The sequence below is a fragment of the Scatophagus argus genome, chromosome 8 (assembly GCF_020382885.2).
Source record: "Scatophagus argus isolate fScaArg1 chromosome 8, fScaArg1.pri, whole genome shotgun sequence".
NCBI classification, from domain to species: domain Eukaryota; kingdom Metazoa; phylum Chordata; class Actinopteri; family Scatophagidae; genus Scatophagus; species Scatophagus argus.
Genome location: NC_058500.1, coordinates 17,038,816 through 17,051,299, shown reverse-complemented (window position 1 = coordinate 17,051,299; position 12,484 = coordinate 17,038,816). Strand labels below are relative to the sequence as shown.

General features: G+C 40.7%; 2 protein-coding genes across 3 annotated transcripts; both read right to left on the bottom strand.

Annotated features, from left to right (window-relative positions):
- Positions 1-737: 737 nt before the first annotated feature.
- eif2s2 (eukaryotic translation initiation factor 2, subunit 2 beta) lies at positions 738-7,175 on the bottom strand. Its single transcript, XM_046397128.1, has 9 exons — positions 7,019-7,175; positions 5,326-5,509; positions 5,080-5,180; positions 4,846-4,975; positions 4,664-4,764; positions 3,230-3,378; positions 3,065-3,121; positions 2,823-2,908; positions 738-2,100 (listed from the first exon to the last, which is right to left on the bottom strand). Exons 1-9 carry the CDS (start codon positions 7,031-7,033, stop codon positions 1,925-1,927), a joined length of 999 nt encoding a protein of 332 aa, XP_046253084.1. The 5' UTR covers positions 7,034-7,175; the 3' UTR covers positions 738-1,924.
- Positions 7,176-7,851: 676 nt separating this feature from the next.
- LOC124063672 (charged multivesicular body protein 4b) lies at positions 7,852-12,442 on the bottom strand. 2 transcript variants are annotated; one of them, XM_046397547.1, is made up of 6 exons: positions 12,306-12,442; positions 12,042-12,224; positions 10,694-10,871; positions 10,371-10,485; positions 9,626-9,752; positions 7,852-9,216 (listed from the first exon to the last, which is right to left on the bottom strand). In XM_046397547.1, the coding sequence occupies exons 2-6, from the start codon at positions 12,220-12,222 to the stop codon at positions 9,152-9,154; spliced, it is 666 nt and encodes a 221-aa protein (XP_046253503.1). In that variant the 5' UTR covers positions 12,223-12,224; positions 12,306-12,442; the 3' UTR covers positions 7,852-9,151. The 2 variants fall into 2 exon arrangements, with proteins under 2 accessions (XP_046253503.1, XP_046253502.1); XM_046397546.1 differs by having other exon boundaries at positions 12,042-12,441.
- Positions 12,443-12,484: the final 42 nt, after the last annotated feature.

Genomic DNA, 12,484 nt, shown 5'->3' with positions numbered 1-12,484 from the left:
CCAGGAAACGGTGTGCAACGGCGCCCAACCAACCAATCAACGTGAAGCTGAGGGTGGGAGTTTCCGCTATGGTACTTCAAATTAAATGTTCGTGTTTATCAGTCATCACATCCTGACAGGAGGAAAATATGACTTCAATAAGTCCTGCATCCAAAAACTACTTTGCTAAAAACAGTTAAAGTATTAGTAATCTACGCTTGTAATAGTCATTGAGATTTATGTGTCTGTACCAAAGCAGGTGGTTTAAGTGGACCTGACAAACTAGCAGTTTTACAACTTCATTTAGAACTGAGTTAATTATATTTTATGATTTTAGTGCTGAGCACAACCGTGAGAAAAGTTTACAAATGTCACAAGAAAATCAAAGTACTCAAATGAAAGCATCTCAAAAAAGTAAATTCTGAATTTAAGTACAGTAACAATCTACACACAACATAAAATACACAATTGGTAGTGTTAAAATCATAAATGCTAGAATCACTAAATAGTAAAATGAATAACAAATGTGTTGAAGTGGTAGAAGCAACAATTTTTGGATAAGTGAGAGTGGAAGATTCCCATAATCACTGACCCCAAACTGTTTCATGTCACTATGCTTAAATTTTCAGAGCAATTAATGAAACTTGAATATTCAGCAATAGGCATATAAATTTACAGTTGTATTAGGATCCAGTAATTCACCAGTTATTTCTCTGTGCAAGATAAATTGTGTCAACAAGAAGCAGATGAAGCTGAAATGGAGAGAGAGAGCAGAATATTTTATTTTTGTAAAAACCAGGTTTTTAAAATGATTCAAACCAGACCTTCTTATCACATTCTTCTCTAACAATAACATAACCAATATTGTGCATCCAGTATCACTGGACCAAAACTCTTCCCATTATGGCTAGATTGTGGTGTAAATTTCTTGAATCACACATGAGCAGGCTGATCCGAGGTTTCTGCTCAGATGCATTTGGGTGTTGGTGTTGGGGCACTGGAATTTGCTCAAGAAACCTGCTCTTCTGGACAACGTGAACCATATTAATTTTCACATCCTTCTAATCAAATCTCAAATGTTTGATAAAATATGTTAGTCATGAGGAAGAACTAATGAAGTACCCACTTGCACACATCGTATCTCTAAGTCTTCGGTTGAAAAAGTACTCTCCACTTAATCAACCGTTAGACTGGTCATCTTTTGCTGTGAAATGATCAAAAGGAGGTGTGTTTCGGGCCTGTCACAGACTAGTCACAGTGGCAAATTTTCCAGCCAGGTCACTTATTTTTATCCTTGATTAGCTAGGGCAGAAAATCCTAAACTGGCACTTTTGTGATTTAGGGGCAGACCAGAAAGAGGAACACAGCCTTTCATTAAAGCAAGGTGGAATTCAAGAATAAAGAGGAGACTACATGAGCCACATGGCTACAAATGTCTGAGCACTTAAGCTCTGTTACTGTAGATGAACTTAGCTTAACTATAACTTTGCTGGTTGAATAGAGAAATGTTTTCCTTATCTGGAGAAATATTCATGTCTGGGCTATGTAAAGTTGGAGAAAAAACAATGAGGAAGAATTCAAGCCATATTAAATCAGGGTTTTCTTGCAGGAATCAAGAATCACAGCAGATGGGAAAAAAAAATAACAAAAAACAAAATACCTAGGAGGTGGAGGGTTCATCAGCCTGACAACAAATCAAATGCATCCAACAGTATGTGAGATATACATCATCTGCTTACAGTGTCTGAACCCCATCTGTCACCTTTAAATACTCTCTCACTCCCTGCTCAGTCAGGCCATGACACAACTAAACAACAGCCAAACCCTCCCGCAGTTCGATTCAGAGAGTCCTTTCAGCAAATCAAGGGGGCGTCCAACTCCAGCATCAGCCCTTCTCAGGGGAAAAAGCGGAGGCCGAGGAGAGGGAGCCCAGTTTCGATGGTCTTTAGTTGGCTTTGGCGCGGAGCTGCGCCCTCTTGCCCGTCACAGCCTGGAAACCGGTCTTGATGCTGGCGACGGAGCAGCGGGAGTGGCACGTTTCACACTGCAGGAAATAGAGGCGAGTGTCCTTCTGCAGGATGGTCTCTGGGGAGCGGCAGGTGTGACACGTCACATATTCCTCTGCAGGGGTGAGAAGATAGTTTATTAGCACGTCACTGTATTCTTTTGATGTCCTTCTGTTCTTGATAGAAGAGTAAGTATGGCGTGAAAAGTACTCCGCTGATTTGGCACTGCACTCAAGTAACAAACTCACGTTGGACATTGATTGTGGTGTGTTTTTCTCTAGTCCACTGGTTTGTGGTTTAGTCATTTGACATGTGCACTAGTCAGTCTGTCAATGCATGGACCTTGCCTCACTTTTTGTTGTTGTTGTGACTGCTTTCTGTTGTTGCGAACCGAAACTTAAGTTCTTTGTCATAAATAGGACTTGGTATTGGTACTTGATAACTTTAAAGCAGTGGCTCTCATTGGCCCCCTAAATTGACAGAGAAAAGACCATAGTCAATGTTTCCCACTTAATGAGAAGAATTTTGCTTTTCGATGTTGTGTATGAAACCCACAATCAAAACAGTCATGCATTCTGCCATAGTGAAAAGAATGAAAATCAATAACACCCCTGTTTTGTTGGGGATGCCCTGGAACAAACCTGCTCAAAGTGTCTTTGGAACACACTTTAAGAATCACTGCTTTAAAGTATTGACCGCAAAAACTCTGAACCAAGTAGTAGCATCAAAACGTCTTCAGTCAAACAATAACTGCATTTAATTGTTTTTGTACCCTGATCTAGAAGTGGTGCAAAATATAACAAAGCACTCATTTGAAAAGGTTCAAGTGTGACTTACTGATATATCTTCTCAACACATTTTCTATCTGTTTCTGCTGAAATCTGCCTTTGATCACAAGCTGGTTATTTCCATCTATAGAACCACTGTTAAGAGAAAAAAAGGCACAAAGCAAAAACCCAAATTTAACACTCATATTAATACACACAAATGTTTCACTTGACAAATCAGTGTCGAAACTGACAGAAATCCAATCACTGTGTATTCATGTTACGTCATCATTGTATATATACAAAAGGTACCTTGTTCCCAGCTCAGCCAACAGGAAAGCGAGGAGATGTTTAGGCTGACGATGCAACCTGTGATGAAGCATATGAAAGGCGAGTTTGCAGATGACACTTCAGATGAGTATAAAATAAAGTGAGATCGACAGCAACCATGTGTATACGAGTGTGTACGACACTCACAGTTTGCAGATGTCTGTGAAGTTGACGAAGGAGGTTTTCTTGGTTCCCACTCGGACCACCTGAGGAGGCTTCATGACGAACTTTCTCTTCTCTCCAGCCACCATGTCCGGGTTCTTCTCTCTCATGATGTTGAAGACTCGATTCAGAAGCTGAGACACAGACGGTGCAGAATTAGGCCAACTGTAGCCGACACCAACCAAATTTACACTTCGGTAACTTTTTACAAAAAATGTTTTTTGCCTGTGTATCAAGAGATTTTCATTATAAACAAGCTACTACTTGCAATTATTTTTGGGACAATATAATGTCCTCCATACTGGAACATAAAGAAAGTTCATATTATTCATATTCTCATATTATTCTTCAGGCACATCAACGTTTCCCTCACTTGTGTCTTTGTTCCTCCCTCTGAGCGAGAGATGGGGAGGAGAGGAAATAGAAATGTTAAATTGACTGTACTTATATAGCACTTTCTAGTCTGACTGACCACTCAAAGCTGAAAATGAAAATTATTTATGCTTGGGATGCATCAGCCTCACATGTGACTGAAGGGAAATGACAATAAATGATGTGAAAAGTGTTTCCTGCTGACAGACTGACTCTTGTCTCTCTGACATTAACTGTATCCACAATAAAAGCTAGCAGATCAGATCATGAAAATAAAAAAAAATATTTAAGATAAGAAATCAAGAAAACTGTTTGCCGTGCTTTTGATGTTCAGATCTAAAATTGGACTAACAGTTATGCAAGTGTCACGCTTTTTAACTATTATCTGTCTTCACGCCAATAAGAACTCCACTGATGCTGTGATGTATGTGATCGGTCAGATTGGCTGCAGTGTCTAATCTGTAACTGATACCCTACAGGAGCGCATATCGGCTGATAAAAAGACTTCCATGAAGGCAGCTCTCATGTATCCTCGCTCATGGCTCCTCTGAGATCGTTCCTCGGAGCAGAGATGGTGCAAGATGGCAGACCAGAAAGACTTATGGTTCAAGCAAGGATCAAGGAGTGAGGAAATATCACAGAAGGGAATTGAGATACACCCCGAGTCTTATTTCTATATGCTGAATAATCTGTGGAGAGACTGAAGTCAGTGAGCTAGCTGTGGGATACATTTGAACTGTGTTTTTTTAGCCTGCAATACTACCATTTTGTTCCACTTTACAGGTAACAATGCCATATAGTGCCAATAGCATTCTGTTTTTCTCCCCTCACTACATTCACTCAAGGAACTTTCTTTCCACTTGTGAACACACAGAAAGGCAAAATGACTTTTGAGTGGATTAAAATAGTTTTTCATCTGTATCTCAGCATTTTAAAAACTTGGATCTTCCAATTATCCTGACCACAAACAAGCTGTCTTTCCTCATGCAGCGTGGGTTCTCGGTCCATGGTTTAGTCTTGGTGCGTTACAGTTTACAGCTATCCTACCTCATCATAAGTGTAGTCTCTTTCAGAGCCAGCCCAGGCCGGTCCTGTGGAGGAGCTGAATGAGATTCCATCATTATTCTTTCCCTCATCATCTTCCAGCGCTGGAAACACATGAAACACATATTATAACACACTTCCACCTATCACTCGCTCCTTTAAAAGGTGAAAGCACGTATTCTTACTGTCATCCTTCTCCAGTGTCTCTCCATCATCAAAGTCCACTTTCTTTGACTTCTTCTTTTTGGTAGGAAGCATCAGGTCTAGGTTGTCTTCCTCCAGCACCTCCATCTGCTCTCCTTCAATTTTCAGCTCCTGGTGTGGACCAATTGGGATTCAACGAAAAGATACAGAACTGAACACAAGTGATGAGGAGGGCAGAAAGAGTGAAAAGTGGTTGTTGGTTTGCAGTGACTGACCTTTAATCCCTCCTCGATATCATTGTCAAATACTTTTTTGGGCTTTTTCTTCTTTTTCTTTTGGTTGAAGAAGTTCAAGTCATTCAAATCATCAGACGGCTCTAGAGGAGACAAAAGCAACTCATCTTAATTCCAACTTAATGCAGACTGGAAGTTAAATGTGCAGTCAAACATCCCTCAAGAAGAATACAGACCAAAACTGAAGCATCAATATGTGTATTTCTCTATTTCTCTTTTCATTCTTACCTTTCTTCCTGCCATCTTCATCATCTAGATCAAGCTCCCTGTCTTCTCCAGCCTCTGGTTCTGCTTCCTTTGCCTCCACCTCTTTAGCCTCTTCTCCTCCCATCCCTTCTCCTCCATCCTCATCCAGCATGAAGGGCTTCTTCTTCTTCTTCTTCTTCTTGGTCATGTTGGGATCGAAAATCATCTGAAAAAGAGCGAAGACGAGAGAACGTCTTACAAATGAGGGCCAACATGGTTCTACTGTCTTTCAAATCAAATTCAATTCAAATCATCAGTCAAGAAGACCCTGCGAGTCAGTTGACATTTTGTCAGTTGAATCAATGAATTATTTTTAGCAACAGCATTGTACAGAGAACAGTGCAAAAGCATCAGCGGGGCAGGATGTAAACTTTATAGAGCAAGTCTCAAATTCACCACAAAACCGGGATGGAAATGAAGAAGGGTGACAGAAAGGGCTGTACAACTCCTGACAGCGCAATAGTCTGCCCAGCAGAAGAGACGCTCCTGCTGCCAACTCCATCATGTTTTCCTAACTTTGACTTGTGTGACCACTGATATTTACTCTAATTATAATCACTCTGATACAATGACCACTGGCCGTATTCTTTTAACCCATATTTAATTTCACCAATGAGATTCAATTGGCAAAATTGAACAGAACACGAGTGTTGCTATGATTTTGTGCAGTTTGACATATTGCGAGACCTGATTTAAAACCCAAATTCTCCTTGGGTTTAGCCATTTGTGAGAGGCAAGTGAATATCTTTCGGATTTAGACTGTTTATCAAACAAACAATGATGTCAACCTGAAACAAAATGATTAGGATAAACGAGAATTTGATGTGTCCATGGTATAAATCTATGTATAAAGTTAATATAGACATTGTGACATGAGATTTGAGATTATCTGGGTTTTTTGGTTATGTAATATTACAATACGCTTCATTGTTTAATGTCGATTAACTCAACCAACTGATGCAATTTTCTGAAAAATCTGTAGCAGACGATGACTGCCCCGTCCTGGAGCGTCATCGTGCTCACAGGAACAACTAATGATAACAAACGAAAGCACGAGAAAACATCTTCTTCAACTCCAACGGACATCTCAAAATATAATTACGGTTATTAAGCGCAGTCACAGCTTCGACCATGTCACTACTCCACCAGACCAGTTTAAGACAAAAAAAATGAGACATCTTGCTACTTTACACGACGACCGGTACAATTCATAATGTTTTAAAACCAGCTGTTCATCTATATTATACAACGCTCACTTCAACATTAAACCTTGATAGCTTTTTGTTTCTGGCAGATAGCACCATATTGAGTACTAACGCCACGGCTTAGTTAACGGTAAGCTAACGCTAGCTAGCTAACTTTAGCCCTCCATTTCGCCTTCTCCAGCAGCTGTGACAGGGCGGATTGCTGAGCCACTCAGGGTATTCACAATCAGCACAATATGACAGATACTGATAAAGTGGTATACTGGACGATTCTTCCCCTTCTTGACTGGTCGGGCCGTTGTTAGCTCGGCTGCAGCCATGTGAGAAATGGTACAGAGAGGGATGGGAGCAGCAGCGCGAAGGCCCAAAGTCATCCTTAACACCGATTTGATCCGATAACTTACGTAATTTCACCTAACAAGTCAACACACCACCATAAACTAAACAGCGGATAACTCCAAGTGACTTACCTCGTCTCCTGACATTGTTGCGGCCTGAAAAGTGACTGAAATCTGTTAACTTTTTGTCCCTCGATCAGTCCCACACTACTGCACCGAAAATTTCTTGCATCAGCGCTGCACGCACAGTACGCAAGCGTGAAGTCCTCATACGGACGTCATCATTTTGCGACGGCATTACAGTTGGGGAGTGTTCAAGATTAAAAATTGTACAGCCAAAACAGTTGCTAAATATGCACATTATGCAGTTGTAAAGGTATAATAGATGTGTCTCGCCACTTATTTCATGTATTTGTTCGATAAATATTCAGAATTATCACAATTATTCTGTTTTTCATTCTCCTCTTACAAACATAATGTTAAGCAGTCACAGACAAACATTAAGAAAGAACCCTAACAAACAACCTGATTACAGTCAGCTCCAGCTGGACAAATAAAACTAGTGTTGTCTGCCACAAGTGATTAAGGTTACTCTCTACTCACATTTCCTAATTTAAGTGGAGTTATAATGGATTAATTCATGTCAACTGAGGTTTATCAGAAAATACTGGTGTCCAACACATTTGATTCACTGTGTGTTTCTGTGTTGATTTGACTTACAATTAAAATCATTTGCCTGTTGGGAGGATTTGCTTCATGTATTTGCCTTTCATGACACTAACTGAAAATCTTTGGGTTTCGGGCAGCTGCCTGGACAAAACATTAAAACTGAAGACATGACCTGTTGTGCCATTCACACTCATTATATTCTATATCACCGCAAATTCCGTGCATGGTGACAATCTGTCATACTGAATGTACTGACATCACACAGTGACAAGGTGAAAAGATAAACTACAATCCACTACAATAAAAGAATTGAAAACCTTTAATGATTTTGCAAATAATATTCTCATCTGGATAAATAAAACATAGAAATGCAAACATGCTTGTCTGTCTGTCCTTGTGTTATGTTTTTTTTTTTTCTAAGTAAAAAATGTACATCATGACTTTGAAAAACTAAAAGAATGAACTCTTTGAACTCCAGAGCACTGTTTTTGGAGACTGACTATAATCTAATCTTTCATGAACCACCAGCTCCTTCAAGAGATTCAGTTAGTAAGGTGTGACAATAGTTTATTATTACTGTTATTTTAACATTATACAATCTGAAACAAAAACCCTTATGAGAAGGACTTAGACAGACAGAGCAGGATGAAAGTGTTAAGTTTAACATATCTCATTCTAGCCGTGTGTTGTGATCTGTACAGGCATTTCCTCTTGGTGCATGCTTCACACAACCTTGACAGAACCTTTCAGTAACGGCAGGAATGCAGTATATAAAAAGAGACGCTTTTGGGATATTTACAACAAATAACGAGAACCACTGGTGAGAATGCCTTTGAGGGCGGGAGAAGTCGCCGAAATGGCAACAGAAGGCGAGGGGGGTGGGGTGAAGGAGACAAAGCACGCAGCCGCAGAACAAAAGAACACGTTCGGACGCTGGCGAACACACAGCTCATAGCTTCTTCACCCAGTTCATGCTCAGCTCTTCTCCTATTTTTAAGAGCAGTTACAAAAAACAGAGAACAAACAATTATTTTATCTTAAGAAAGGAAGAAAAAAACAAAACATCCAGCTTGTTTTACGCCACAAATACAGGTAAATATGTGAGTCGGAAAGAGATTTTTGAGGATAAATCTCCCATGAAAATTCCCCTATCATCCAGTGACGTAAACAACGTCATGCAGCTCAAAACACTAACCTGACAACTCCTTATCGCGCCACAGAGCCAGAAATAACAAATTCAATATAAACTCTGTTGGCGTTGAAATAGTCCTGCCCAGCACAGAGACCATGAAGTGCTAGCAGAAATCAAGGTTAAATGTATTAGGCGACTCGGTCCGGGTACCGTGATAGAGCGTCAAAACAAAAGCCCCTGACTGGCTCATTTTGCTGAGCATGCAGGGGTCCATATTTGAGAAGGGTCGGGAAAATAAAGATTACAGCATTTTTGCTTTTTTTGTAGTGTTACATAAAGTCAACAGTCAGCTCTCCTCAGACACATGATAACACTCATACACAACATCCTATCAGTCCATTCATTCCCCCATTGCTCCTTCCCCTTCCCTCGCTGATGCAGGTATGATGTGGCGGATGCTGCATCTACATGGCCTCCATCGCCCAGCGTTGTAGGTCCTCCATGTCGTCTTCGTCTTCCTCTTTCTTGGCTTTTAATGGTGAAAACAGACAAAGGGCAGAAATTGAAACTCTAAGAGATCAATGCGGTTATGTTAAGTGGATCTCAACAGATTTCCAGACATCATCTTGAACAGGAATCTCCAAAGAGACAAACGTAATTATAATTTCATTTATAATTATCTATTATTTGCTTTCTATCAGAGTTAAATAAGAAGATTTTGCCAGACTATCTCTTGGTCACAATCAATAACTTCCTGGCCACTGAGATCCCCCCCCCCCCAAAAAAAAGTCTGACAAATAAATTACACAAACACTTGAAACACCTGTAAAACAGGAAACTCTTCTCATTTAAGTATCTCTCAGAAAGTGTGTAACATGCAAATATTATGTTAAGTTAAAAAAAATAAAAAAAGAAGAGTTGTGATGTCAGGCTCTTACCAGGTCTGGAAGGTAATGAAGTTGAAGGCACGTTGGGGAGGGGGACGTTCTCTGATCCCCCGATCTCCAGCAGATTTTTGTCCAGCTCCTCCTGTTCCAGCTCATCCAGCTCTGCCAAAAGCTCATCCTGAGAAAGACAGAAAGCAACACCGAACGTGAGGATAAACAGCAACTAAACTAACTAAATCAAGCAATGCACCAACACTTGGTGAGAAAAACGTCAATGACCTCAAGTCAGCTGACCAAGAATTTGAGAAAGAGCATATTCATTCTTTGTGCCACATTGTCCCAGAATGAGCAGACAGCAAATACCATCAATTGTGGTGAATTTGGTCGATGAATAAGACCACTCAATAATAAGCTGATTCAATAGTCTTAATGCCAGAACAATGACTTAAGAAACACAACAAACTGTGTTGAGCCTTGTGGGTCACAAAACAACACTGGGCAGCATCAAGGATGATGCTGAAATTTGCTCCACCTGGTTAACCCGATGCTGTCATAAGCGTCATCATTCATTACCGTGTGATGAACACAGAAAGAAGTTCTAAAAGGTGTGTAGAGTAAAAGGTCTGCAATGTTGGCCTAGCTGGCCACAATATTCACATACAGTAAATCTGTAAATAGATTAGCAGATATACAGCCTTTCGTTTTAAAGCACAAATCATTTCCAAATCAGATGATGCATTGGAATACCAAAAATAAACCTCAGTAAGGTACAAATTATCTGAAAAGTGTCACCCACCTCATCAAACTCCTCTCCAAAGCCAACAGGTTTAGAGATGGCGTCAGAGATTTCCTGGGCCAGCTCCTGCTGCTCTGTAATATCCTGCATCAGGTCGTCCACCTTGTCAATGTCCCTGAAGCAACAAGCACAGATTCATGAGTGACTAACACCAAGTCTTATTTACTTACACACAGATAACTGAGAGTGATGCACAAGGCATGCAGCAATGCAAAAATACCTTACGTTTCTCTTAATGCTCTTTATATTATGAACATTTTTGAATTGATAGAGACAGAAAAAAAAGTCAAGAACAGAATCAGTGATTGGGTGCTCGATCTTACATGTTTTCATGGGCAGACTTCATGGCTTTGGCAGCAAAGCCCAAGTTCTTGAGCACTTCAGTGTTGGTGTTGGCGTTCTCCAGAGCCTCTCTCTGGAACTCGATGGTCGACAGCGTGCCGTCAATCTGGGTGAGCTGTTTCTCATACCGCTTCTTTCTTTTCAAAGCCTGCAGAGCCGCTGAGGAGAGAAAGACAGAAGGACGAACAGACCGTCAAAAATAGACAGTAGAAATGCAATTGAGCAACACTGAAGTAAAGCCTGATTAAGTGGTTATACAATTTCATTTTTAGGCGGCACCACTTCTTACGCTCTGTGAAGTCACAGTGATCCACTACCACGGAGTGGAATCGTAAATAAAATGCTTTCAAAGTTATCTACCATGTTAGTGACAATTAAATCAACAAAGAGGACATTAGATATAGCTTGTGACCTGCACCTGGCTGACAAAATGGAAAAATTGGAACACAGAAATGAATCAGATATCATGGTCACATGACCACAACTAACTCACACCTGATAGACTGGGTTGACTCATTCTGTACACTTTTGTTTAGTCAGAGGAGGAAGTAATAAGGACAACAGAAATGTATGCAAACTATTCAAGTCAAGAACCAACGTCATCTTAGGTTTGGTTTGGATATTTGTGCTCTCCAGAAAACGATCGGCACCGATTTTTGGCGACCTTGTGTTTTATCCCTTAATATATGCTAGTGTGTCTTCAAAGCAAGTGCTCCGATAAGCAATTTTGTAGGTTGTTTTATGTACTGCCATTATTCGCGCATACAATATTCTGCTAGGCAGCTGAAGGAGGTCTGTAGTTTCTCTTCAGACTTCGGAACAAGGAGCAAACACGCCCACCTCTCAGACAGTGATATCACGTCCTTTAAACCTCTGTCACTCCAATGCTCGACCCTTGCCCTGACACTCTGAGCCGATATCTTTATTGCCAGTCTCTCCCTGGTAGGACGTCTAACTGAAGCTGCAGCTAATCGCTTACCACACCCTTAAGTCAGTCTTTTAATTTTTAAATGGCCACTGATCAATCAGACGAACGAATGATCATCAGACATGACGGCTAAAGACAAGCCTAGCGTTACCTCAGTCAAGCATAAGCGACGGTTGTCAATAATCAACATCTTACACCCAATCGACAAAACGTTCACTTATTTCGGGTGGCAACCACGGTCGTATCAACAACGCTAATATAGGTGAGGCTGTCAACATTCATGACAGCTCGGGAAAGTTAGCCAATTCAGCTAACATGCTAACGCTTAGCTCATGGTTGTTGACCAGGGACTGTGTTGATAAAGAGGAGAAACCATACGAAAATACACCATGATAGCTTACCTCTTTTATTTTTCGTGCCGTTTTTCTTGGCAATTTGCAATTCCTGTTCGATCTTTTTCTCTAGAAATTCCTGTTTCTTCGTTAGCATCTCCTCCGTCTCTCGGAGTTTTTGGATCGCCTCCTGTGGGCTCGGTCCCTTTCCTCCTTTTCCTCCTCCAAATAGCTTACCTAACAACGACATATCTGGGATGCCACAACACACTAATTATATATAAAAAAATAAAATGAATATACGAAATACCCAAGAAAATCACGCTTAGTTACCCAGCTGCTAGGCTACACTGACACTTCGCCCTAGCCTGGAACCTGGAAGGATTGTTGATGTTTTTCGACTTCCTGGATAAGGCCCAATGGCGTCATGTTGCCCGATGAGGGGCTGGGCGTTGCTGGTTTAGCTCTGTCTCCATCTCCTGGACAACTGAAAATCACAACAAAAAATCGCT

What these genes read in the sequence shown, in the direction of transcription:
- eif2s2 (XM_046397128.1), bottom strand. An exon ending in TTCACAGACATCTGCAAACT is followed by an intron (nt 3,122 to 3,229) that starts GTGAGTGTCGTA and finishes GCTTCATCACAG; the next exon opens with GTTGCATCGTCAGCCTAAAC. An exon ending in TTGGCTGAGCTGGGAACAAG is followed by an intron (nt 2,909 to 3,064) that starts GTACCTTTTGTA and finishes TTCTCTTAACAG; the next exon opens with TGGTTCTATAGATGGAAATA.
- LOC124063672 (XM_046397547.1), bottom strand. Translation starts at nt 12,222, where the DNA reads ATGTCGTTGTTAGGTAAGCTATTTGGAGGAGGAAAAGGAGGAAAGGGA. An exon ending in TTGGAGAGGAGTTTGATGAG is followed by an intron (nt 9,753 to 10,370) that starts GTGGGTGACACT and finishes TGTCTTTCTCAG; the next exon opens with GATGAGCTTTTGGCAGAGCT. An exon ending in TTCATTACCTTCCAGACCTG is followed by an intron (nt 9,217 to 9,625) that starts GTAAGAGCCTGA and finishes CACCATTAAAAG; the next exon opens with CCAAGAAAGAGGAAGACGAA.